Source organism: Pipistrellus hanaki, assembly GCF_964339955.1.
Source record: "Pipistrellus hanaki genome assembly, chromosome: 6".
Lineage (NCBI taxonomy): Eukaryota > Metazoa > Chordata > Mammalia > Chiroptera > Vespertilionidae > Pipistrellus > Pipistrellus hanaki.
In genome coordinates this window covers 87,484,423-87,511,936 of record NC_140508.1, presented here as the reverse complement: position 1 = coordinate 87,511,936, position 27,514 = coordinate 87,484,423, and the positions used below count along the sequence as shown (strand labels likewise).

The 27,514-nt window shown below is 47.9% G+C and overlaps 1 protein-coding gene across 2 annotated transcripts in view; it reads right to left on the bottom strand.

The window, feature by feature from the left end:
* CHST9 (carbohydrate sulfotransferase 9) overlaps positions 1-27,514 on the bottom strand; it is a 105,974-nt gene that overhangs the window by 30,532 nt on the left and 47,928 nt on the right. For both annotated transcript variants that reach the window (XM_084887422.1, XM_084887423.1), the window contains exon 3: positions 17,876-17,917. In XM_084887422.1, the coding sequence (XP_084743548.1) occupies positions 17,876-17,917 (42 nt within the window). The remainder of the gene's footprint in view (positions 1-17,875; positions 17,918-27,514) is intronic.

Genomic DNA, 27,514 nt, shown 5'->3' with positions numbered 1-27,514 from the left:
AGCACTCCCCCTCCTGTCCCAGTTCTATGCCGCAGGCGGCAGGCCTCTGGCCCAGGCAGCCTCGGAGGGCTCACCTGGCTCCTCGTGGTCCCACCCGTCTGCGTGTTCCCTCCTTGGCTCTTATGTACAGCCTGCCCTTCCAGTGAGCGTGTTAATGCTCGCTCCTGGCCCGTCTCGGCCCCCTGGAATGTCAGCTCCCCGGCTGGTCAGCGGGGCCGGCCTGTCTTGTTCTGCGGGCTGTTCAGGGTCTAGAAGAGCACCTGGCAGAGTTAGGGCCCTGACAAGGCAGGGATGCGGGAGCCATCACAGGAAAGGGGAGCCCAGAGGACCTCAGAGTTAGTGAGGCGTAGGCCGGGGTAAGAGGCTCCAGGGGGGTGTAAAGGGAATTCCAAGATCTCATAAAAACCCGAGGAGGCGTCCCTGTGGACCACGGACTGGGTTTTGGGCCCCAGACTGGATAGCATCGTCCGGTGGATGCGGGGCACTTACCCAGTTCTGATTGGCTGATCTCTGTATGAGTCAGCTCCTCCACCAGGCGAGGTACTAGGCCCCTTGCCTTCCTGGTGCTGACTGCTTGCCACGAACTTCTTGGACCTGACTATTCTTGTCCTCTAATGCTCTCACGCCGAGCTCTCTAACTAGGTCCTCACTAACCATAAAATCTTACCAGGAACCTTGTGGGCTCTTGTGGGAGAAAGCTCTGCATGTGTGCTATGATCTCTCAGACACGTTGGGAGGTTCCTCATCCCGCCACCATCTGGGCCGCATGCCTCGTTAGCTCTGCTTTGCGGTGGTCCATCCATTCACGGGCACATTACGAAACCCAAAGCGTGGGGTTTGCACTGTGACCCATGACCACGGAGAGCGGTCCTGAGAGATGTTCTCTTTCCTCTCTGACCTTTCAGACCCTTTGAAAGGAAGGAAGAAGGGGCTGATGCCGTCACAGCCAGGAGTTAGCCAGGCGGTGCCCACTGGGCGGCCCGCAGAGCTCTCCCTCCGGGCGGGAGGCGGTCAGCACCCGAGGCCCCGGCTAGTGGCGCCCCCTCCTCCTCCCCACAGCTTTCTGCGCCGGAGGAGCTGCCACAGGGAGAGGGAACGTTCCGGTGAAAGAAGCACGAGGGACCGGGAAGGAGGACGTGGGGAGACCAAGCCGGGGAGGGCGTTTTCCAAATCTCACCCCTGCCACTGAGGTGGTTTCTGCAGGACACCCACCGGTGACTTCTGAATCAGGTTAACCTGGTTTAGGTTAAGAAACGAGCCCGTGTTGAAGTAACTAGATGATGCTGGGTGGTGCTGGCAGCTTTCAGACCCTCCACGATCCAGGATCTGGTCTTCTCACCACCCCTGACGGCAGAGCGGCGCTATGACCAGGCTCACACTGCAACCGGGAGGCCAGGCTGAGCTTTGGCCGCTCGCTCGGGGCCATGGCCTCCCTATGTGGCACAGCACGGACACGGGTCTCTGGACAACACGCCGCCTGTGTCCTTTCCCTCAGACATGGCTGTCGAGGCCCCTGCTGGTCAGGCCGGGCTCCCCGGGCACAGGTCTCAGTGGGTGCTTCTGGAGAAGCCAGCACCGCCCTGGAGCTGGGCAGGGAGTGGGCTGGGCGGTCCCGGGGCGCAGGCTCAGCCTGGCCATTGGGGGTGCCGTGCAGGCTTCAGTTCCATCCGGGTTCTAGTCCGTGTCCAGGCAAAGTGGGGGCCTGCCGTGTCCCCACACGTCCATGCTGACTGGGCAGCAGGGGTTCCCGCCGCCTCAGGAATCACCAGATTCTGGGAGCAATCCTCAGAGGGTGCTGCCAGCAGCCAAGGAGGCTCAAAGGGGTTCCAACAGGTACCCCAACTCCGGCTAATGGGGAGCCGATGAACTGCTGTAAGGGGGCGGGGCAAATGGAAGCAGCTGGGCTGTAAGAGACGCTCCGTGCCCAGGCCTCTGAGGGCGCGGGGCCAGCCCACGGGCACCTTCTGTGAAATGGGACTCGGACGCCGCGGTGCGCTGGCTCCGTCCCCACGGAAGCGGCACAAAGAGCTCCTTCAGCAAAACGGGGTGTGGTCCGGCGGGACACGGCCCCCCTGGGCTGCGGGATTGATCCTATGACACACCGTGTGCGGACAAGAGGTCCCGCGTCCGGACAAGCGGTCACCCCACGATCGATTGTGTAACTGGTCAACGGCGGACCCTGATGGGAACCCAGGTCCCCTGATGCCGGGCGGTCCTTCCTGGGTCCCCTGATGTGCAAAGCCACAGGAGCAGCGGGCTCCCCAGGCGGCAGTGCTGGGCGGGGAGGAGGAGGCAGGCTGAGGGGCGCGGTCCCTCCCGGAGTCCAGCCTGCTCAGCCTGGAGAGGAGCCGGCTCTCCTGCGGCCCCTGTCCCCTCCCCGTGGACGGCTGGAAGGACCAGAGGAGGCGCCCGGGAGGCACCTGTGGAGGCTGCGGAGCGGCAGCCACGGTGCAGAGTCCACGCAGAGCTCATGGGAAACCCCAGGGGCTGGTGCGGGGGAGACGGGGCAGGAGACTGGGCACTGCCCGGGGGCAGAAGGAAAGCAAGTCCACCTCTGTGCATCGCCCAGCGCGCAGCCTGGGGAGGGGGCGCAAGGCATGGCTGCCTGCATTCCAGGCCTGATAATGCACCCCTCCCCCCCTTTACTTTTGGTGAATCCTCACCCGAGGACAAGTTTCCATTGATTTTTCAGAGTGTGGAAGGGAAGGGGCAAGACAGAGAGAGAGAGAGAGAGAGAGAGAGAGAGAGAGAGAGAGAGAAAGAGAGAGAGGGAGAGAGAGAGAGAGAGAGAGAGAGAGAGAGACATCGATGCGAGAGACACACTGACTGGTTGCCTCCTGCACATGCCCTGACCAGGGCCAGCGATGGAGCCTGTGACAGGGGTACGTGCCCTTGACCAGAATGGAACCCAGGACCCTTCACCTGGGACCCTTCTGTCTATGGGCCAATGCCCTATCTACTGAGCCCAACCGCTAGGCACCTCCCTTGCCCCTGGGGTCCATAGAAGGAAAGGTCTTTGTTGAAGGGAAGGTGGTGGGGGAGGGTTTTTGAAGGGAAGGTGGGGGAGGGTCTTTGTTGAAGGGAAGGGGGGAGGGTCTTTGTTGAAGGGAAGGGGGAGGGGGAGGGTCTTTGTTGAAGGGAAGGGGGAGGGGGAGGGTCTTTGTTGAAGGGAAGGTGAGGGGTGAGGGCCTGGGTGTGCGGGGCTGGCATGGGCCAGACGCATTTGCCTAAAGCCACAGAGTCATCTTACGAGAAGTCCAACCAGCATCTGCCATCCATTCCTTACATCTCTAGGGAAGATGTCATTGCTACAGAAAACGTGTTCCTTGAGAATATATAAAGCCATTTAATTTATTGATATTTTAAAAAAAGTTAATCCAGATGGAAGCTGTCTAAAGGCCTGGGTCAGAGAGGAGCCGGGTCAGGTGCAGCAGCGGGTCCCGAGGCTGCGGCCCTGCAGGCAGAACAATCCACCCGCACCGAGTCTACCCGGGGAGCGGCCTTTCGCTGCCAGGCCTTGAGCACAAGGCCGGCTGCAGTTACTGGCGGCCTCTCCCAAAGGCCACTGAGGACAAACAGGAAGTCATGCGGGTTCAAGGCTGCTCCCCATGGGGGCGGACACCGCCTGCCCAGCTGCTCGCCGACACCGGGCCCGTCGCAGGAGGGCGTGCGACTCTATCAGGAGGGCTCACCGGACCGGGACAACTCGACGCCCCGCCAACAGAGAACACGGCCATGGGCGAAACCCGCTCTGGGCCACGCGGTGACGGTGACGTGCCGGGTCCCAGCTGTCACAGAGGACTTCCCCGGCCGTCTATCCAGCCCGAGTCCCGAGGCATGATGACAGGAGCCGCGGCGACAGGTTAAAGCTCTCCCCTCAGCAGTCGTGGGGCAGCCTCGTGCCCATCAGCGGTGCTAACGGAGCCTCTCAGCTGCGGGGAGGAGGGCGGTGGGAGCACGGGCGAGGAAGACGTGCTCTCACAATTCTCACGTTCTCTCCGCCCGTTCTTCTTCATTTCTCCAAAGCAAGGGATGCTCGGTCTGGAACATCGATTCACTTTTCTCAGAGCGAGACAGAAACTCATAGGAAATTATTCTACTCTGTTTAATTAGGAGTCTCTTGGTCTCAAAGACTTCCTTCACGCACTTCCTAACCACTCTTTCTTCCCCTCTTTTTGACTTTTGTGTTCATATTTTTGTGGTTGCTTTTTTCACCCTGGGATGGGCACTTTATTATTTTTTAAAATTCATCTTTATTGCTGAAAGTGTAGAGATGTCCTCCTTTTTCCCCATTGACCCTCTCCTCCCCGCCCTAACCATTCCCTCCCTCCCCTACAGGCCGGCACTATTGTCTGTGCATGTAAGTTCTTTAATTGCCTTTTCTACCTCAGAGTAAGTTGCTTAAGGATAAGTCAGAGCATTAAGAATCCTTTTGTTCTTTGCCCCCAACAAAAACGCAAGGGACATCTATCGTGTACTAGAACTCTCCCAAACACTGGAACCCATGCAGATGAAAAAGAAGCCACTTCAGAGCAGAAAACCTAAAAATACACCCTCCCAAGAAGACACACACACAGCCAATGGATACAAGAAAGGATGTTCAACCTCACTGGCAATCAGGGAAATGCAAATCAAAACCACAATGAGATACCACCTTACACCAGTCAGAGTGGCCCTTATCAACAAGACAAGCAACAACAGGGGCTGGAGAGGCTGTGGGAAAAAGGGAGCCCTCATTCACTCCCCGAGGGATGTGGATGGTACAGCCACTACAGAAAGAAGCCGTGGACTGACTTCACAGCAACCCACTGGCCCACAGAAGCCTGCGTCCTCCGTGGCCTGAGTGCAGGGCAGACAGCATTTGCAAACGCCAAGTGGTCCTCACGGATACAGGGGCTGCCCCTCCCTTCCCGGCCTGTCTTCACAACGCCGGACAACGCCACCCACATGCATGACATTTGTGCACGGGTTGGGCACTTCAGCCTGGCCTGTGCCCTTTCGCAATTCAGGAGCCCTCGGGAGATGTCTGACTGATGGCTTAAGTGTTCTTAAAGTCTTTTCCGTGATGTGACACTAAGCTCTCCTGGTCATTTACTTGTTCTATGTATCATTTATCTATCTATCTATCTATCTATCTATCTAAATATCTATCAACTACCTATCAATCATAAGCCACTGTGGTAGAATATTTTGATCTCATAAAATTTACTTCACCCCCAAAAAGATCACTGAAAAGATAAAAATGCTCACAAGTGGAAATTCTAATATTCTTCCTTAACACAGTACCTTGATGCCCGTGAGGTCTGAGCAGCCCTCTTTGGAGATCACTCCCCAAAGGACACGCCATGAAAACAGATGATGCCAGGAGGCAAGGAATGAGGCATCACTCTCGGTCAAATTCTGAACAAAATGAAAAGGCATTTTCCTTTGCTTCACATGGTGATTGCTTTCTGGAAAAGTTGGTGCCTCTTATGGTAGCGGGGATTTCTTTGTGCTCATGTCTCACGTAGGGGAGGATCTAGGGCGCCTCGTGGTAACCAGGTTTCGGGAAGCTGCTGGCGTCGTTGGCAGCTCTGTGTGGGCAGCACTGGCCTGGGCACTGCAGGATGAGAAGACGCGTTGGGTCCCCCCCCCCCCCGCCCCCCCCCCCCCCCCCCCCCCCCCCCGCTCACTGGCAGCGACCTCCAGTCTCCATGGCAACAGCAAGCTGTCCTCACAAACCTCCACAACCTCTCCCAGGAGGGCCCTGGCCCCGGGGAGGAGCCCGCTCTGGTGGGTAAAGTGCTGGCTCCCCGGTGGCTGGCGGATTACACACAGCATGCCACAGGCCTCATTAGGGGCGTCGTTCACGGGCTCCTGCTGCGACCCTCGCTCTGTGCCACCCCCGGCCACCTTGGGGTTCCCGGGAGCCAGGAAGTGGGTGCGAAATGGGGAGGCGATAACTTGCCCTGCGCCCCCAAAGCTAGTGTCCCGTCTCCCTGGAAGCGCTGAGGAGCTGCGTGGCATTAATGACTGTGCCCATTAATATGCAAAACGCGAAGTTAGCTCATGGAGTCTAGCCAAGTGGGAGGGCAGCCAAATGGCAAAGATGTAGAAAAATCAAGATCTTTTACTAAGCAAAAAATAAAAAACAAAATAAAATAAAAAATGGCATTAACATTGATTGAGCTATTTGTTATAACTAGATGGATGTCTGATGGTTTGAGTTAGCTTTAAACAAGTTGCTTTCAATTAGTTAGCTAAGGATAACTTGGGCACAATAATTATGTGAGAACTGGCACCTGAAGCAGCCTTAGCTGCTCCTGGGAGTAAGAAGTGTATTTGAAGGTCAAGGGCAGAGTTGGTGCTGAGTGGCTTATGGAAATCAAACCCCCAGAGTAATCAACACAACAATTACACTAATCACCTCCAGCGGAAAATGGAGGAAATTGAGGACAGCAGGCTGTGGCCTCATGGTGAGCCCGGGAACAGGGATCCAATCCTGGCCTCTAGTCCCAGCCCCATGCCATTTCCCACGCAGACCAGCCCCCTCCCGGGAGGTGAGCCCGCAGCGCACAAACTAGGTCAGGGGATGGAGCTTCCACGCACAGGCTGGGAGGGGCCGGGCTGAGAAGTGGTGCCGGCAATTATTTTCCTAATTATCACTGCAGGCGATTTTCCGGGCGGGGGGGGGGGGGCAGCTCTGGGAAGGGTTCCCCTTCTCACTGTGGGGGGCAGCTGGAGGGCTCGGGGTTGGCCTCGAGGTGTCTGATGTCCCCTGAAGACGGCACGTCACCTTCTATGTCCCCTCCAACTCCTACGTCTTCCCAGTACAGCCGGGAGCCAGGTGACCTTGGAGAGAAGAGCCATCGCCCCAAGTGGCCGGTCCTGGGGGCAAAAGCCAGCGTTTGGGCCACGCAGCTCCCTTTACCGCCAGGTTTCAGGCCGGTCCCGCCCGGGAAAGGCGGTTGCCCCGTTTGTCCTGTGAGCCAGTGTGAGGTGAGAAGGTGGTTTATCTTGTGTTTCTTCCCGTCACCCGATCCCTGTGAGAACCGGCTCCCGCCGCCGGCTTCAGGCAGCACCTGGCCTGTCACCTGTAGGGTCAGGCCCAGAGGAACCGGGAACAGTGTCAGGACTTCCCACGGCTCTGCAGCCGTGGCTCTCAGCCCCAGGGCGGCCCACAGGGGGGGGGAGCCGCTAGCAGGGGCTGACCCTCGGAAAACACAGATATCTACAGTACGATTCACAACAGGGGCAACATTACAGTTATGAAGTAGGACGGAAATAATTGATGGTTGGGGGTCACCACAGCATGAAGAACTGAGAAGGCTGAGAACCACTGGCCTAAGGAAACGGGGGTGTGAGTGTCTGAAAGGGAGAAAGAAAACCCTACCGAACAGTCATAAAAACCAAATAGGAGCTCAGTCTCACGGGGAGTGAAAACAGGGAGCCACAATAAAGAGTGGGCAGCCTGGGGGAGGAATGAAATGAAAGCGAGGCGGGATTGACAGTCCACAGGGGCTGGGCCCGGCCGGAGGGAAAGGGAAAGGTCCCCCCCCCCCCGCCCCCAACACACACACACACACACACACACACACACACACACACAAAGAAAACAATGGGAGGGGCTGGAGAGCAGGGCGTCCTTCCTACTGTTCTTTCTTTTTATTATTGTTTCTGTCCTCAGCATCACACACTTCCTTCCGCGGTGAAGGCAGAGAGAGGCCAGGACTTTTAACTTCAAACCCATGTTCACTGCACATGCTCCTTCACAGACTGCTTCTGCGCCTAAAAATGGCCCATGGGATGAGGTCCTGACACTCGTCTACAATCAGACAGCCTTCTCCCTGCTTCAGGCAGGAACTGCTGCTGGCAGAGTGCTTCCTGCAATGCTGATCGCACCTCCCTACTGCCCCCTGGTGACAAGGGCCAAGGCGAACTCTCTCCCAGGGATTTTGCTGAAAGTGCTTGCCTTTCCTTACACATGTGGCCATCACAGGGACAGAGCTCCACTTGTCGTCAGTCTGTCCTCATGAGGCAGAGGCCCTTCCATCTTGAGACTCAGGGCTGTGGCAGGCCCTTGGCTTTCTTGTTTCTGTTTGATGTTTGCTTTGCTTCTTCCCCTCCTTTTTGAAAAAGACTAAAACTCCAAATGGGAAAGCAAGGGAATCGCTTCCTGATCTGTGGATGAGTGGAGGCTGCCAAGTCATCAAAGACTAAGATCTAGTTCTAGTACAGTTTCCCTTCCTTCCATTTAGAATTAAAATATTACAGACAACAGTGGGTGGGATAATGCTGGGAGTGTGGTCATAAGTTCCTGACATGTGGCATGCAATCTGTGAGGTATCCTCCCTCGGTCTGGGCTTTGAGGAGCAATGAGTTAGAAAATCGAATTAAATGAGCTTCTCTTATTTGGTAGCTCTGTGGAAAGGGGGCCATCAAGTACGTTAGAAAGCAACAACCACCTATCTTCTGAGATACCACCTCTCGGCTCTTTTACAGTTTTGGGCTGTGAACAAGCATCCTCTCATCTCCTTCAGGTCCCCCCTGTCCCTTCCTTATGCCTCCGAGAGACTCAGACCCATGGTGACTTCTGTGGGCGGCATCGAAGTACACACTTAGTACCATCAGCCTGGAGGTGGAACCAGAAAGCACAGACTCTAAACCAGCAAAAGGAACAATGCAATGCTTTTATTGGTTCTGCTTATATCACTCTTTAATCTCAAATTTCTACGAAAGTTTGCATGTCTTAGATGTTGGGGACATTTCTGGTATGTCTTAGATGTTGCAAGGATTTTTACTGAAATGTAACCTATTATGTCCAGTAATCAATCTCGCTGTAACAAATCTGTGGAGACATAATTTTTTCCTTTTCGTATGAAGCACAGTTATCTATAACCACAAATGACACTTGATGCAGAACCTGGCATCCCTGGCTTGCAGCCCTGGGGCTTAAGTGAGGTCACCTTTCATAGTCCATAATGTTCTTATCACTTCAACTGTCCTCTTTCAGACCATTATTATTTTAGCAAATAGGAAGGAAGAAGTCCCTCTCTCCTTGTGCACTTGATTAACATACGTTCTTGGCCTTGTATGAATGTTACATGACTTGAAGTAATTGTAAGGGTCACTGGAGACATTCTCTCACAATCGCCTGGAGAGATCCGAAGTCCCACCAGTACGGAGCGGGCATGTGGAGTGGTCAGAGGGTAAGGTGAGTCCCACAACCTCAGGCGTGTATGTCCACGCCACACCTACTACCTGTGAGGCTGAGGACAAGAAATGTAATTCCTCTGAACCTCAGGTTGCTCATCTACCACACCTCCATTCCCTGAAAAGGCTGTCCTCAATGTGGCATGCAAGTAGCACTCTTAGAAACATCTTTAACACATAAATCTTTAAACATTGACCTACATGCATTATACAATGGTCAACACATCCATAAAACACAGCAAACCAAACCAAACCCCACAATTCCTGATGCATCGTTATGTTCTAGGGGGACTGAGGCTTGCAGAGGTTAAACAACTCGCCCAAGGACCTACCATGGGCTGGACTTGAGCCCAATTCTATCCAGTTCCAGAGCCTGCAGGCTGGTAATGATCCGGGAAAGAAAGGGAGCCGGGACCGAGCACAAAGCCACAGGAGAGAGGCATGTGGGGAAAAGAATGGAACAGAGTTACACACTGTCCGTCTCTCCCCCATGAGTACTTATCTGTGGTCAAGCAGTTAACCCAGAAGCAGGTGGTTATTAAGCACCCGATGTGGGAAGGGCAGGGATGGCACAACAGAAGGTTATGGCACCGTCCATGTAAGCTCCACCATTTATGAAAGAGAAGACTGTACGAATCAACTGATTAGGTCTTTAATGACACATGCAATGTATCCAATGGCAGCAAGGGAAGTGGTGTTGATTATTTCTCACTTCGTGCATATGTGCGGTGCATAATACTTGTCAAGTGTGTTCAGTAGCTAATGTTCAGGGCATGTTTCACAGGTGAATCCACTGTTCATCTCACAGCTCTTTAACACACAGCGTTGAGTGCATTCATGAATTATTAAGTTTTTAACCTAGTGATATTGAGTCAACAGTTATAAATTTAAATTATGCTTCTATATCTTGATTCCTTGTTTGGCATGAACAATTTTATAAAAATAGTCAAAAAAGAAAACCATAGCTTGGGCTTGAAGCTCTAGGTATATGACATGAAATGTAAATGCATCTATCAGAATCTGAGCAAATTTCACTCTCCTAGCACCACCAAAGACTTAACTCAAAAAAGAACTCCGTGGTCTAAAAATATTAGCAAAGAGCCTGAGTCAAGGTATCGGGCAAATAATATTATTATTCAGAATGGTCCTAGTTGCTCTTCTCTTTTGTATATATTAGTGACATGTGTTCTTTTTGTATTTAATGCATATACATTTTATTATGATTACTGAAGACTATGTCACCTTAAAATGATAATTGCCCTGATCATTTTTTTTTATTCCTTGAAAATTAATCTCCTGGAATAGTGCCTTTCAAATAATAGACATGTAGTAAATGTTAGCTAATTAAAATTTAATACATTGGCTGTGGACTCTTGCTTTTATGTAACAATGGGTCATGGTGGCTCAGTGGTTGAGGGTCTACCTATGAACCAATTCCCAGTCAGGGCAGAAACCCAGGTTGTGGGCTCAATCCCCAGTGTGGGGCATGCAGGAGGCAGCTGATCCATGATTCTCTCCCCCTCCCTTCCTCTCTGAAATCAATAAAAAAAATATATATATAAAAAAATGGGTCAGGCACTCCATTGGTAATGTCAGTCTCTTTGAAAAGTTGGTGAAATAAAGTATTTTTAAAGTTGAATTGTTTTTATAAAATTAAAAAGCCATGGTTATGGTAAATAGTGTCATAAAATGCTAGTGCAGAAAATATTAAATAATAAGATTCAAGGGCTGTGCTACCATGCCATCATTCACAAGCGCGCAAAACATGTGCACTTCATTAAAGTCACTGGAGTGTGCCAGTTCATCTTGGCATTGTGTTCATAATCGAAACGTTTCCATTTAAGTTAACACACAAAAACTGATTTAAAAGTCAAATGAGGAAATTAGCTCTATGTTCCAACCTCACAGTGATATCCACTAGCCCAATCTTGCCTTGCAATCAACGGCAAACCTTTTCAGTCAAAGATGTGTTAAAACCAACGTTTTAACACCAACTCAACAGAAACATATTTACTGCTGTAAAGAGCCCCTCACACAACTCCGTTATGCAACAACCAAGCTTATCACCAGATTTACTTCTGAATTTCAAAAGCAGCGAATCAAGGAGGATATAAATACAGCTCATTTCTTGGGAAGAATGATTACATAGAACAGTGATGGACTGAAAAGTGTTCTCTGCATCCACATTATAAACACCCGGAGACACTTCCCTGTTTTAAACCTTAGGCTCCTCCGTTTCAGCAAACACTGTCAACAGCACATGCTAGACATTCTCTTGATCTTCACTTCTGCTGTTCTCTTAACTGTCACCATTCTTTTAGTCTCTCTTTATCCATTTTAAAAATTTACTTATTGATCCTCATTGTATGTCACTAAGGACTCTGTCCTCCGTCTCTTGTTGGTCTTTTGATTCCTTTAAAAAAAAATTTTTTTTAATTGATTTTTTACAGAGAGGAAGGGAGAAGGATAGAGAACTAGAAACATCCATGAGAGAGAAACATCAATCAGCTGCCTCCAGCACACCCCCTACTGGGGATGTGCCCGCAACAAAGGTACATGTCCTTGACCGGAATCGAACCTGGGACCCTTTAGTCCGCAGGCTGATGCTCCATCCAATGAGCCAAACCAACTAGGGCTCTTGATTCCTTTTTATGAAGTTAATTATTCATTAATATTTGTTTCCATTTCAGCCTCTTCCCTGGGCTCCCACCTCTGAAGCAGTGCTAAGGACCCGGTGGTGGATATCCCAAGAGGATTATCCTGGACCGCAAGAGGGCACAGGCCTGGCTGAGGGACCCCCCAGTGCATGAATGTCATGCACCGGGCCTCTAGTGTGCTATACGATTCCTTCCCAGATGAAGCCCAATAATAGCCTAAATGAACCCAAGCGGACGGAATGAAGAAAGTGATTGTCCGAGTGGCAGGAAGGAGATGCGGAGTGGGAGGAGGAGATGGGGTCACGGATTAGAACTAATCGGAAAGAAAATAAGAGGAATATTTAGGGCCCAAGATTCAATACCTTATTTCAGGTGCCATTATACAATTATCATATATTGGGTGTACACACAATTGTCAAAATTTACTGGCTTGAACACAAGATTTATACCTTTTGTTGTGTATAAATTGTACCTCAATTCTAAAAGTTGAGATTCTATTATTTTAAAGAAGCTTATTCAGACTATTTCCCTATTTTCTAGGCATAAGAAACATTAAACACAACTTAGTTCTATTGAATTTAACACACCTGGTTTACAATGTATGATGACAGCATTAATTTATCTAGTTTCATTAGCATAAACCTCAAGTTACTGTGAAATTCAAAAACATAAAGAATTAAAAAAAAAAATTTCCCAAACAACCCTGAGTTGGGATTTTTCACAGATGCATGTCATTACCACAACACGCCAGCAAGGGGGGCAGTTGCCCTTTAAGAAGAATTCCGTCTCATCACCACTGCGTTATTCTGAGAGCCCTTGAAAAAGACCAAAAGATTGACTTTTGGATCCGTTGTGGCCACAGTGGAAACGACAGAACCTTTTCATGAGAGAGGAAGCGGTTGGGAACCTTGACCCTCCCCATCGCCCTGCCTCCCTGGGAAGGGCACGCCCTCCAGAGCAGCCCCTGAGAACACATGTTCTTGTGGCTGAGGGACCCGGAGACCTGACTGAGGACAGCGACATGCAGGCCAGCGGCCCCTGCTTTGTGGACGGCTGCCCACTGAGAAGGATGTGCACCTGCCCTCTCCCCCCTCCCCCAACAGGAGAAGATCCCAACACCTCCCGCAAGATCATATGGATGGGTGAGGGCAGCAGTTTGGGCAGAATTTGCAAGCTGTGTGGTTACTGGTGTCTGTGGGGGAGTAGGCCAGGCTGGCTAACACCTTATATATATATATATATATATATATATATATATATATATATATATATATATCCTTTATATATATATATATATATCCTTTATATATATATATATATATATATCCTTTATATATATATATATCCTTTATATATATATATATATATATATATATATATATATATATATCTATAATTTATTTATTTTACAGAGAGAGGAATAGAGTTAGAAACAATGAGAGAGGAACATCGATCAGCTGCCTACTGGGGGTGTGCCCGCAACCAAGGTACATGCCCTTGACCGGAATTGAACCTGGGACCTTTCAGTCCACAGGCCGACTCCCTATCCACTGAGCCAAACTGGTTTCGGCAAGAACACCTCTTTTATTTTTTACTCTTACAGCACGAGGGCCTTTCAGTGGAGACTGTCAGGCTGCGAACTGAAAGGTTTGTGCTGCCTCTTTTCCATCACCACGTTCATCAGTTCCTGTCCGATCTGTAAGGCTGAATCCTCCCCTGAGCTCAGAGGCTGCTGAACAGTCTCCTGCTCCCCTCCCAGCCTGGACAGCCCCCACTTTACAGACACGCACGTGCTGCCTGGCCATCGCCGCATGCCCCTGGGCGTGGGCAAGGGCAGGCTGCCGCTGGGACACGGACAGCGACACCCTTAGGCCTGCCTTCCCCTTCCCCCTCTTACCTTAACCCTCACCCTGACCTCGAGGCTCACACCCTGATCTTCTCAAGCCTCCTCCTTCCCCAGAAGCTGGTGTAGAGAAGCCGGCACTGTGAGCCCTGGCAAAGGCTCTGGGCACGCCGGCCTGGGCAGGGGGCTGGCGGCCCATGGGAACGGAACGGAAGCTGCACATCTGACCCCTTAAGAGCTCATGGACTCTGATGCGCCTCCCCCTCTGGAGCCCACTGTGCACAGGACCGCGTCCACCTCCCAGCCGTGTCTTCCAGGAATTGCTGAGAGCTCACGGACAACATGCAAAGCTCCGAGTGTGAGCACAGGTGTGTGACCCACTGGACAGGACACGGGAGTGTGGCCAGGAGCGGCTCTTCCTTCAAATCCCACACGATGTGTGTGGGCAGACAAGCTCTGACAAAGGAGCCAGACACACACGGAGCAGACAGTCTCTCTAACCAACGGGGCTGCAAACTGGAAAGACGCATGTAAATGAATGACACTGGATTACAGTTTGCCCCCAGGTGCAAACAGGAATTCAAAATGGACCGAAGACCCAAATGATAAGTCACATAGAAGAAAAGGTAAGTACCAAACCATGGACCTAGGTCAGTGGTCGGCAAATTCATTAGTCAACAGAGCCAAATATCAACAGCACAACGATTGAAATTTCTTTGGAGAGCCACTATTTTTAAACTTAAACTCCTTCTAATGCCACTTCTTCACAATAGACTCGCCCAGGCCATGGTATTTTGTGGAAGAGCCACACTCAAGGGGCCAAAGAGCCACATGTGGCTCATGAGTCACGGTTTGCCAACCACTGACCTAGGTGGTAGAGAACATGGTATGAACTTGACTCCAAAGGCAAGGGAAGGGAAGGCAGGAATAACTGAAGGGGGCTGTGTCACACTGAAAAGTGTCTGCGCAGCAAAAGAAACGGACAAGGAAACACAGGGGCAGCCGACCTGATGGGAGATGACAATTGCAAACAGCAGCTCCGACAAAGGTTTAATTTCCAAAATATAGAAAGAACTCATAAAAGTCAACACCAAACAAACAAACTACCCAATCAAAAGGCGGGCTGGGGACCTGAACAGACACCTCTCCCAAGAGGACACAGGAAGAGCCAACAGATGCATGAAAAGATGCCCAGCCTCCTTGGCAATCAGGGAAATGCAATCAAAACCACAGTGAGATACGACCCCCCACGCATGAGAGGCCATTACCAACAAGACAACAGGAAGTGTGGGAGGCTGTGGGAGAAGGTGGCGGAGGCATGGACACAGCCACGGTGTCCCCTGATCGAGGACCTGACAGAGAAGACGTGGTCCGTGTACACACGGAATACCACCAGCCCCTAGTAAGGGTGGAACAGCACCATTGGCAACAACATGGAAGACCCGAGAACATTATCTTGAGTGAGGAAAGTCCGTCAGGAAAAACCAAGAACCATGTGACTTCTCTCCGATGTGGGATGTACAACGGGAACTTAGGAACATGAACAGCAGGGCGGCGGCTGCCAGAGGGGAGGGGTGGGAGGTGAGAGGGTCCTGATGGATGGGGACTGGAGAAGATGTGGCTTTGGGAGGTGGGCACACGGTGCAATGCTCAGACCTTGTAACACAGAAAGCCACATCCGGAGTCTCTGTGATCATATTTATCAGTGTCACCCCAGTACATTAAATTTAAAAAGGGGAGAAACCACACAAGGCAGCAGTTGTCATATGGAGGAAGGCATTGCCCTTGAATGCGCGCATCCCTCTGCTGGAACACAGCACTTGCTTTGACCTCCTCCAGCCCCAGGTTCATCGCATCATCCGTTGTTGCTGCTCTGGAGCTCACAGGGATGACGGGACATGCAAAGCCAGAGTTTCAGAATAAGCTCTACATTCTGCATCAACACATCTTTCCATGTCCCGTCCTGTTTCCATTCCCCACCTAGATGTTTCTTCCCTCCTCAAGACAAGCTCCTGCTCAGATGAGGATAGTCTAGCGGCTCCCATCTGCAGAGCACCTGCATGTGAATACACTGGACATGCCTTATCTCTAATAACCCGCTTTGTGCGTACAAGGAACGTGCTGTTATCCCCTCTCTAAGGACAAGAGCTCACTCTGCATCCTGACCAACATCTCAGGTTGCTTCTCAACATAGAAAACTTTATCGTTTAGAACATGCTCTTACATGCATTACACAGTTCTCCAATCTGAGAATTAAATGCGACTGCCACCCCCATTTTACAGAAGATAACACTGAAATGTAGTCAGGAGAGGGGACATCATTCGTGGGCAGCTGAGCTGAGATTCAAACTTGCATCCCATGCTCATCTGACAGCATAGTATAAAGGAAATGGGAGCTCTCAGACATAAACTCTCTGAGGTGTCTTTATATCTGCCCTCAAAATTTATCTTTTTTGACCCCTCCTCTCCTCCTGTCTCAGGGAGTTGATTCTATTCTGTGTTCCTAAAAGTTCTTTCAGTTGTCTCGGGTTTTTCACATTTCAATGATGGTCTACAGATGACTTTCAAATAAATCACTCTCTGAGCTCCAATTGTTTCTAATTGCTAAGTAAGGGCGCATTTTCACAGCAATATACTTTTATATATACCATATATAGCTTTCACACTCTTAGCTCTCTACAACTAATTATGCTTGTTTTTCTTCAGCAATTTATGAAATGCCATATCTCCATACTTTTGCTCATACTGACTTGAAATGTTGTCCTTATTTTCTCTACTTGTAGAAATTGTATTTATTCTTTAAGAATGAGCTCAGATGTTATACCTGTAATGAATATTTCCCCAATCCTTCCAGTCAGATTTAGTGATATATTCTCCATGCTCCCAAAGCAGGTTGTTTCTAAGAATAACACATCACTTATCACATGAAAAAAGGATTTGTCTTCATCTCTGTTTCAACCTTTGGGCTGTCAGCACAATAAAGACGAGATGAGAATTTTATTTATCTCTACACACCTTGAAGCAATAAGCATGTCCCTTCAGTGTTTGTTGAATGAATGAATGAGTGAATAGTAATTCTGTTACTGCTCCAATTTTTCAATATGCCCAAGGAGGGTATAATCTGATTTGGGGTTATTTTTTTCTCATCATGAATCTTCATTATTATTCTGGGAATTTATCTTGCCCGCTATGTGAAAATATTGAGTTTTAAATTAAGAAAAAATTATCTACTATATGAAAATCATGGAAAAGGAAGGGAAATGATATATAATTTTTCTTGTAAAAGTAAATACTCTATGTCATTTATGTGATTAATGCCACAGATAAGCATCCAAAATATTAAAATTCATATTTGTATATAAAATATAGGCCAAGAAGAATTGATCTTCTATTAATAAATGCTTATGTTCACATATTAACACAGCAGTAAACTTCATTAGATAGGAATAATGAGTTTGGGGCGGTAGGGGGGAAGAAAAAAGCTAGCCTGAATTATGGAAGTCAGAATTTATTGAAAGTAACAGTGTTTTATTACTTTCAATACCATGATCTGCCAATAAAGTCTGTCTAAAGAGACATCTACTTGATGACATGGATTCCTATTTTATAGCTGAATCTTTTTGCCTAAAGACCATATGCTAAAGCCATGAAAAACAATTACTCTTTGTGAATAAGTTATAGATGTTGCCTCTATTTATCTTATCAAGTTCATTCCTTGTACACAAGTCAAAGGTCAATTTCATGGTGATCTCGGACAAATGGTCACAAATTATGTATTAGCAGTACATGAGTTAGTAAGGTTTTCTGTATTCTCAGAGGAAGACATTTCTGAAAACCAAAGCCCAATGTTTCGGGGAAGTGTTAAATACTTTTAAAGGAAAAATGTAAACTTTTTTAAATAGTAGGAACATCACTTATTCATTAAGCGAGGTATGACTGGGATCTCTCTTAGAAGTCTGGTTTCCTCTGTAAATTTCATGAGGGCAGGGATCACGGTTGCATCTCTCCCCTACCCTCCGGGACATCACACCCCAACAATGCCGCTGGCTGTGCCTTCTGGTGACAGTTACCATGATAAGAGCAGGCATTTAAAAGCGACTGTGTGGAGTGCTCAGATGTTGCATTTGCTGCTTTTCTTATCTATAACTACCCAGGGTTCAAAGGTTACGGAGAGTGTACTCACTGACTCGGGGCACAGGCTGCAGGTCATTTACTGGCCCCCACCCTAGAAAAGAAGGAAAAGGAATTCCGATATTAGCATCACATCCAAAGACATTGAAATGACTTTGTATATATTATGACATCTGTACTACTATTTATTATGCTTTTTAGATAATATATATTTTTTGATTGTAGAGAGGAAGTAGAGGGAGAGAGAGAGAGAAACATTAACGATGAGAAAGAATCATTAATGGGCTGCCTCCCGAACGCTCCCTACTGGGGATGGAGCCCATAACCTGGGCATGTGCCTTGACTGAAAATCAAAACATGACCTCCTGGCTCATAGGTCAACAATCAACCACTGAACCATGATCGTCAGGCTTGGCACTTGCTTTTTAAATCATTCCTTCACTGAATTTCACTTGTGTTAAAATATGCCAGTTTATACTTATGTAGGTTAAATTTTATTCTATGTCTAGAATGATTTTAAAAATACAAAAATGATATTTTGAATTGTATTGTCGTTACTTTCCGGGTATAAGGTCTTAGCAGCTCCACTTGGTTGAGTAATGTCTGCATTTTAATGAAGGCATTTCTAGGCCATCTGTATCGCTCATCAATAAGCTATGAGTCCCACAGTGAACTGAGCCCCATGGGTTGGAACCTGATAGGGAATCCACTGCTTCAACCCACTCTGATGTGGTGGTAACTCTAGACTCACTTGTCCACCCGTGTCACAGTAGCGTGATTAAGGTTACACTTTCATGGCTTTGTGGCAAGAATATTGTTTAGGCTAGCATCCAGAATCTTCCTCCATGCAAAGCTGATTTTATCTAGCACATTGTAATTGCTTATGTAATCTGATACGTAACCATGGAAGGAAATTGAATTCAGATGGAAAAAAATAATTATTCAAAAGGTCAAATGCAGCTGCTCCCCTTTCTCTTAAGGAGAGTCTGGGCAGCTGCTTCCGATGACACGAGAAACCGTTCTCATCAGGGATTGCTTTTAAGCTCCTTGGCTTATGATGATCACGTAATTTCCTTAAAAGTATGGTCAGGAAAGGCTTTCCCCCCATGTCTGCGATGGTTCAAATAAAAAGTGTGAGGTCATCTACCAATTGTTTTAATTTATCATGGAAAAAACTCAACCATGAGATCTACCCTCTTAGCCAGTGTTGATAACCAGGATGCAGTCCAGTTAACCGCGGGTCTCCAGCACTTTTCCATCCTGCAAGACTGAAACTCGACATCCGCTGAATAGCAATTCCTCTTCTCCCCCCTCCCAGCCTTCGGAAAGTGCCATCTTCCAGCTTCTCAAGGGTCTCAGGAGGCTGACTTGAGGGAATCAAAGTGTACGCTTGGGGCCTCGATTCTCTTCCCTGGTCTAGTTTGGCTCTCCACACGCCGCAGACCGAAGTATATTAGCCAGATGAATGCACGTCTTCTACTCTACATAGCAAACTTGCTGAACACAGAATGACCCAACCTTACTCTTCTTTATGAGGTCCCAAACCTAGATGAGTGTCATGTATAAATAGGTGCTGAATTAAATGTTAACATTTCTCTTCAAGAATTAATATTGATTTTAAGGATCTTATAAAAAGACAGGAAAGTAAATGCCATTACTTTTTGTATTTATGAACTGTCTCCTAAAAAAAGCATCCTCTCTCCCCCTCCCAATAATAGTAATCGCAGAGGTAGCACGTTCAAGGCTTTCATTGTACCTTCTCAATCACTGCTCTTCCATATGTTTTTAAAAATATATTTTATTGATTTTTTACAGAGAGGAAGGGAGAGGAATAGAGAGCTAGAAACATCGATGAAAGAGAAACATTTGGGGATGCGCCCAAAGCAACGTACATGCCCTTGACCGGAATCGAACCTGGGACCTTTCAGTCTGCAGGCCAATGCTCTATCCACTGAGCCAAACCAGTTTTGGCTTCCATGTATTTTTTTAATGTAACAACTACCTAGGATGTGGGCTCAGCCAGCAGAATCAGCACAGGCTGACTTCCTTACCACAGGATAAATATTAAGTGACTAAGCATTTACTTCCATGGTCAGCTATGGAAATGGTTTGAAATGTCAGCATGTTTCACCTGACACAGATTCACTGGGTTTGGCCAGACCCCTGGGTAAGTAAGAGTTTAAACCTCATCTCCAGCGTACACACACTAACTAATGCATCCACCATGGAGTACAGCATCTAAGGCTCAAGTTCGTGGCATAGACGTTGCAATGAAACCCATCTTTCTTCTTCATCGCATTCTGAGTCCTTTCTGTTTGGGGCGGAAAGAGGATTTCACCCGTTGCAACGTGGCGTAAACCCCCTACTAAGCAAATGGGTCCTGATAGGAGAGAGCGAGACCAGGAAATGAATTCTTTCTTTTTAAAAAAAAAATATATTTTATTGTTTTTTTACAGAGAGGAAGGGAGAGAGATAGAGAGCTAGAAATGTCGATGAGAGAGAAACATCAACCAGCTGCCTCTTGCACACCTCCCCACCAGGGATGTGCCCGCAACCAATGTACATGCCCTTGACCGGAATTGAACCCGGGACCTTTCAGTCCGCAGACGGACGCTCTACCTTTGAGCCAAACCGGTTTTGGTGGAAATGAATTCTTTAAAAAACAGCACTTTGCGGTCCTTTCTGAGGGGCTGAGAGCCCCAGGCAGCACGATCAGACACTGGAGCAGGCAAAGCTCACACTCCGGGGGGGAGAACAGAGATATGACCACAATGCACCTCTCTAAGAGCAATTCTTCTGGCCACGTGATACATTGTTTATCATCGTCCTTATCTCACAGAGGATACAGCCTCAGAGGAAGGCGGGACAGCTTCCCAAAGCCATGGGGCAGTTTGGTGTTAAAATGGAAGCAGGGATGCATTTCCTGTGTTGTTTTTCCCCTCCACGCTAAACTGCTCAGAAATCAGATGATCAATACCCTCTTAATTTTACACACAAGTATTCTGGTGCCAAAAAATTGACCACAGTGAAGTTTTGGTCCTTTGCTGTCTAATGTTTGGTTGTTGGATTTAAAGGTTTTCCCCAATATCTTCTTTTGAAATTGATTTGGTTTAACCTCACCTTCTTTTTCTCTTTTGTTCTAAAATTACCTGATGCACAACATTAGACAAGTAGCAATAACACCGACATGCGCTGAATCCCTGTGAAATACCAGCCTCTTGCAGTGTACTTCCAGTGAGCCTGGCTGAATTTCACACAGGAGAGGCCCCTGGGCCCGACCCACGTCTGCAGGTGGACTGTGAGGATGGGTTTCCAGTTCTGCACCATTTACAGGACCCAACCCATCCTCATCCTCATCTATATTTTCCAGTTTCACTTTCATTAAAGTGGATTGAGGACTTATAGACACAAAGCAGAATCTTTTTAGATTTTTTTGAGCTTCTTTCCTAATAATTTACCATTATTTTTTAACACTCACTTCTGTAGCATTTTATTTTCAGTAACTCATCTTTATCGGGTCTTTCCAAACTAACATCATAGCAATAGCAATGCTTTTATGCATCCCTGTGTCACTGGTTTACATACTAGATAATGGAATCTAATAACTATATGAACAAGTACAATTGGCACAGCAGGCTTGGAAACAGACTTTTGGCTCATGTACATCTGCACAGCTGGGGTCAGAGATTTACAAGTGGGGCCAGAAGTTCAACGGTGGGGTCACAAGCTCATGGGGGTAGGGGAAGGCATCAGAAGTTCACAGGCGGGATCAGAAGTTCACTGGTGGGGTCAGAAGTTCAAGGGGGGTGTCAGAAGTTCATGAGGGATCAGAAGTTCACAGGTGGGGTCAGAAGTTCGTAGGGGGAGGGGTCAGAAGTTCATGGGGCGGTCAGCAGTTCACAGGTGGGGTCAGCGGTTCATGGGGCGGTCAGCAGTTCACAGGTGGGGTCAGAAGTTCACAGGTGAGGTCAGAAGTCCACAGGTGGGGTCAGAAGTTCATAGGGGGAGGGGTCAGAAGTTCACAATGGGGTCAGAAGTTCACAGTGGGGTCAGAAGTTCATGGGGAGTCAGCAGTTCACAGGTGGGGTCAGAAGTCCACAGGTGGACTAGAGCAGTGTTTCCCAACCTTCTGTCATGATGAGAATCACCTGGTGGAGTTGTTAAAATACAAATTCCTGAATCCCAACTAAGAAGTGCTAAACTAGAATTTTTGGGAACATATAGGTAAAATTGTATACTTAACTAGTGCTCTAAGACAGATTTTATATACAGAGCACTAAGTTAGGTATGCAATTTTACCTATATGTTCTCAAAAATTCTAGTTTAGCACTTCTTAGTTGGGATTCAGGAATCTGTGTTTTAACAACTCCACCAGGTGATTCTCATCATGAGAGAAGGTTGGGAAACACTGGACTAGAGGGACAGCAGGTGAGGTCCTGTGGTGAGTCCGCTGTGAACATCAGTCAGTAGGTTATATCAAAGGAAGGGAGAAAGTTGCTTAATCTGGGAAATCATTTAAGAAAAAGCCAGTTAAAAGAACTTCTGTTGTTTTTGATAATTTATGCACACATTACTTTGATAAAATAGAAAAATGGAGGGAAAAGAAGAAAAGAACCGAGTTTAGGAAATTAAAAAAAAAAAAAAAATTAAGTGGAGAGAAAAAGAGGAAGATGCTGAATTTAGGTCTCTTGCCCAACATTGCAAAACCGGAGCTGAAACTAAGATTTGGCTCCAGAATTCAGCTTCCAAATGTATCTAGCTCTCCGGAGTCCTTCCCTCCAGCCCCATGAGCCTCGGGACAGCGATGACCATGGAGAGCGCCTGGAGACAGCTCTGGAGTGCTCAGCAAGGGGGCGCAGTAGCAGAGAGGAAAGCCAGACATGATTAAATAGTAAGAAGAACCGCCCAAACCGGTTTGGCTCAATGGATAGAGCGTCGGCTTGGGGACTGAAGGGACCCGGGTTCGATTCTGGTCAAGGGCATGTACCTTGGTTGCGGGCATATCCCAGTAGGGGGTGTGCAAGAGGCAGCTGATCGATGACTCTCTCTCATCGATGTTTCTAGCTCTCTCTCTCCCTTCCTCTCTGTACAAAATCAATAAAATATATTAAAAAAAAATAAATAGTAAGAAGAACCAATGGGCACAGACACCAGGGGGAGGGGGGTGGGGGGGTGGGTGTGGACGTGAGGGAATGTGCTGGGGGGGGGGGTGGTGGGGATGGCCAGGAGAGGTCAATGGGGGAAAAGGAGACATATGTCATACTATATAAATTACTTTCAACAATAAAGAATTTAAAAAATAGTCTCAGACATTTGCCAACAGGAGAAGCTAGGCTTTGCAACTCTGACATGAAAGATACTTTGAAAGGGCACCACTGATCCCAGCAAGTAAGAGATAAAGGAAGAGCCTCTGACCAAGGTCCCTGGGGAGCCAGGTAGGGGCAGGGGGAGCCAGGTGGGGGCAGGGGGAGCCAGGTGGGGGGGAAGCTTAGTGGGAATCTAAGGCTACAAAGAGCAATTAAAACAAAGTCATGCAAATATCACCATCCACTTCCTTCTAATCCTTGGGTTTCCCAGGTTCTATTTCTGCCAAGCCCTTTGAGTAAGACTATTTAAGCCCCAGTTTTGAAGATCTTCTTACCCTCCCAGAAGAGAGGACTTTATAGTGGCTGCTTTAAAATGCCTTGGAATGGATTTGTGTGTTTCTTTACCTCCATGAAGTATTAATGATTTTAGTTTATGCTAAATATTCTTCATGTTTCTTTCCTTGGCATTTTCCAAATTACTTCCTTCAAGTAGAAAATTGGAAAGGTGTTAAGAGTCCCATGACTTCATAAGGAATTCATAAAAAATGGAAGGTCTCAAATGGTATCCCTTCAATGAAATTATGTGAAACTGTGCAAAATGCTGGTATGGGAAGCCTCACTTTTTACATTAAAAAAATAGCTACTTTTATTTTAATTGATCTGGCTTAAAAATAATTATTACAATCATTCGACTCTAAACGTGGTTGAGATTTAAAGCCTCCTCATGTGAATCAGTATCTCATTTGGAAACAGTATTATAAGCAATGGATTAATTGTGTAATTAACATGCAGACAAACTGTCTGGATGTCTATCTGGCTTTGCAATTCTAAGAAACGGGCAACACAAACACATAAGTGAATCAGGTCATGGAAGCCCCATGTTTTCCCTGTTTCTGCTGCATCTAATCCCCCCGCCCCCTCAGGGCTGTCATAGGGTCTCACCCCGCCCCCTCAGGGCTGTCACAGGGTCTCACCCCGCCCCCTCAGGGCTGTCATAGGGTCTCACCCCGCCCCCTCAGGGCTGTCATAGGGTCTCACCCCGCCCCCTCAGGGCTGTCACAGGGTCACCCCTTCCCTCCTCCCTTTCTGGAACGCCGCCCTGCTTACGCTTGTCATACCAACTCCTCAGAAATCCCACCCTTTCTCCTTGCTTTCCCTCTGACCGGGTCTGACTGATACTTGACTCAGTTCCAACACATGCACTTCCTTAGCTGAGCTTTCCTGGACTTCAGTTCTGCTTCTCCAAATCCCGGCTTCCATGGCTGAGTCAAGGGCAGCTAGACTGGAATGGCACTCGCAATCCTTTTCCCAAGCTCCTTCCCTTTGAGTCTGCTCCTGTGTGTCTTCCACAGACTCCTGCGGTCAGGCTTGCCTTCGACACCCCATATTCCCCCAGCACCTGTTTCCAGACAGTCACCGTTGTCCTTTCTTTCCATTTCATACTCATTCTCCTTCCTTCCCTCCCTCCCTCCCTCCCTCCCTCCCTCCCTCCCTCCCTCCCTCCCTCCCTCCCTCCCTCTCTCCCTCTCTTCTTCCTTCCTTCAGTCCTCCTCCTCCTCCTCCTCCTCCTCCTCCTCCTCTTCCTCCTCCTCCTCCTGCTCTTCCTTCTGCTTCAACTCCCCAGCCAAGGTTCTTAGCACATCAAAGCCTACAGTGTTCCAATCTGGTCTTCCTAATCATGATGTTAATTAACCAAGTTAATTATTTTAACGATTGCTTTGCCCATTCTAATCTTCCCCTCAAACCCTCTATTGCTTCTGGCTATTACAGGTGCTGTAGAACTCTGCATTCAGCCTCATTCAAAATCGATCCCTGGCCCTGGGTAACTCAGAACTTTCCTAGACAAATGGGAAAAGTCCCCTGAACAGGCCACATCCACTTCTGGTCCCAGCCTGAAGTAGCCAGCGGTCTTCCTTCTGTTTGAAGAAGTCCCTTCCTTCTTCAAGACCCAGCCTTGATGCTGTATCTCTCCGACTGTCTTCTGAACCACAGAGGCACACCAGAGGCAGGGAACGCCAGGAGGAAACAGCATGGCAGCCGAGCCCTTTGCATATCTATAATGAGTCACTAGCTCCTGAGTCCGGTCAGGTCAGTGCCACCACCACTCCTGGTTTACAGGTGCGAGCGTGGCAGGGAGAGGGTCCTCACTCGTTTAGGTCACAAAGTTGCCAAGTGCTGGATTGAGACTCAGGTGGTCTGACCATGGAGTCCATGCTGCCATCCATTGCAGCTGCTGTTGTGTATACACCTTTGTGTCCACTGTATCTACCGAGTGTAAGCCCACGGCAGGAGCACACTGTCTCTGTGCTCCCTGTCCTCTGGCTAGTGCTCAGACACTCGGCAAGAAAAATCTACGATGTGCCGGAAGCGAGGTTGGCCATGGAAACAATGGCAAAGCACTGTTACCGTGTGCCATGCTCAATACAGGAAAGACACACGCCTTCCACCTGGATTTTTCCTATGTTCTGTTAGACTGCTGGCTGCATACTTCACGGATCAGAAAAAAGAGGTAATATTATTGATAAAAACAACTCATACTTCCCACATTTCAGAATGTGGTGCAGACAATGAAGGAAGATACTTCAATGGTATGGTCTCCCTTTTCCACTATTTTTCCTTTGTCATTCTCTCAATATATATTTGTTTTATGCACACGACCTGTCAGGAAAGCAAATCTCTGGATGTGTTATTAACATTCCATCCTAGATGCTAAAAGACAGAAGCAAGTAATAGAAAGTAATATCAAAGGCAATAAAATGATTGCCAAAACCTACTGTGTGTGAGGCAGTAGGCCCATGGCTTGACAGGTATTCACTCACTCAGTCCTCACAATCACTCTATGAGATTCCATTCTCATTATCTCTCTTTACACATTAGGGGAGTGACTTGAAATAGACTGAGTCATATCGCTCCTAAGGGTCAGGGTGCCCAGTCTGGCAGGTTGAGACCACAGCCTGCACTCTAACGGCATTACTGGAATGCCTCTGGGGGCAGTCAGCTACAGGCACACAGAGGGCACATGCAAACTTGGTTTCATGCCCGCTGAGAAGAGTCCCAGAAATAGCAGGTGAGTTCGGGAGGAAAGTGTCCAGTATCATCACAGACTTTACCCCAGAGCAGGTGTGTGACCTTTAGCAAGTTACCTCTCAGGGCCGTAGGCAACCCATTTGTAAGGTGAAAACCAGCACCACATGACCTCCAGAGTCCCCCCAGACACAGACCTTCTGGTACGCTAACGAGGCAGCCTCTGGGCAGTGAACCTTCGCCAAGTTTGAAGTTGGATGAACAAGATTTATTTGTTTGTTTATTTATTTATTTTCACTATATTTGTATTGATTTCAGGGAGGAAAGAGAGGGAGAGATGAGAGGGAGAACATTAATGATGAGAGCGAACCACTGACCGACAGTTCTGGTGTTTTGGTCCCCTTATTAGTCTCATTATACCAGTAGTGAGTCAATCACTCCTGCTTGGTAAAAGTTGACTATTTTCTTTATTTTAAATTTTATTTTATTGTGGTAAGAACACTTAATATGAGACCTACCCTTTTAAGAAATGTGTAAGTGTCCAATAGTGTATAGCAAATCCCTAGCCCAGCTGGTGTGGCCGTGAATGGATGGTGATGATGGTAGTTCAACAGTGTGAATGTACTCAATGCCACTGAAGTGCAAAGATAAACAAACAAACAAACAAACAGAAAACACATGGGAAAGATAAATATGTTATTCCAGTAAGATGTAGATTTTGGTAAAAAATGTCACTTACCTTAACAAAGGATTAAAAATGCCCACAGAAATAGGTATGAGGACCAATTAAAAAATATTAAATTGAATGTAGTTCAAGTTTGCATATCTGTATGTTCCAGGGTCAATGTTTTAAAATGGCAAGGGAAGTCTGCAGATTACATGGAGAAACGGCCAAGGAGAGCAAGAAAGGATGTGGTGAGTAAAGTCAGGTCTGAGGGCAGTGTTTTGGTTGTCTCTGAACATCAGTGAAACAGAGAGCTGTGTGTTCTCAGAGAAGGCTTGGCCAGAATGGCATTTCAGGGACATTTTCAAGGAGAAAAGGCCACACTGGACTGAGAAATGCAGGCTGTCTCTGTGGAGGGAGAAATGTCTGACTTACAGTCATGCTAACAGACAGGGCATCGTGAAGACTTATAAGGAATTGCAGGTGAGCAAGGATAGACCGCATGCAAGAGGCGCTCTGCGAAGACTCAGCCAAGGCAAAGATGTTCAAACAAAGGTTTGGGTCCTGGTCAGGATCCTCTCTTCCTACAAATAGTTCAAGTGGAAGCAGAGACTTTGACGATCATGTGAACAAAATTTAAATTTGCTGTCAGGAGTCACTAATGTGGTACTTCATGGTTACTCGTGAGCTGCTCCCT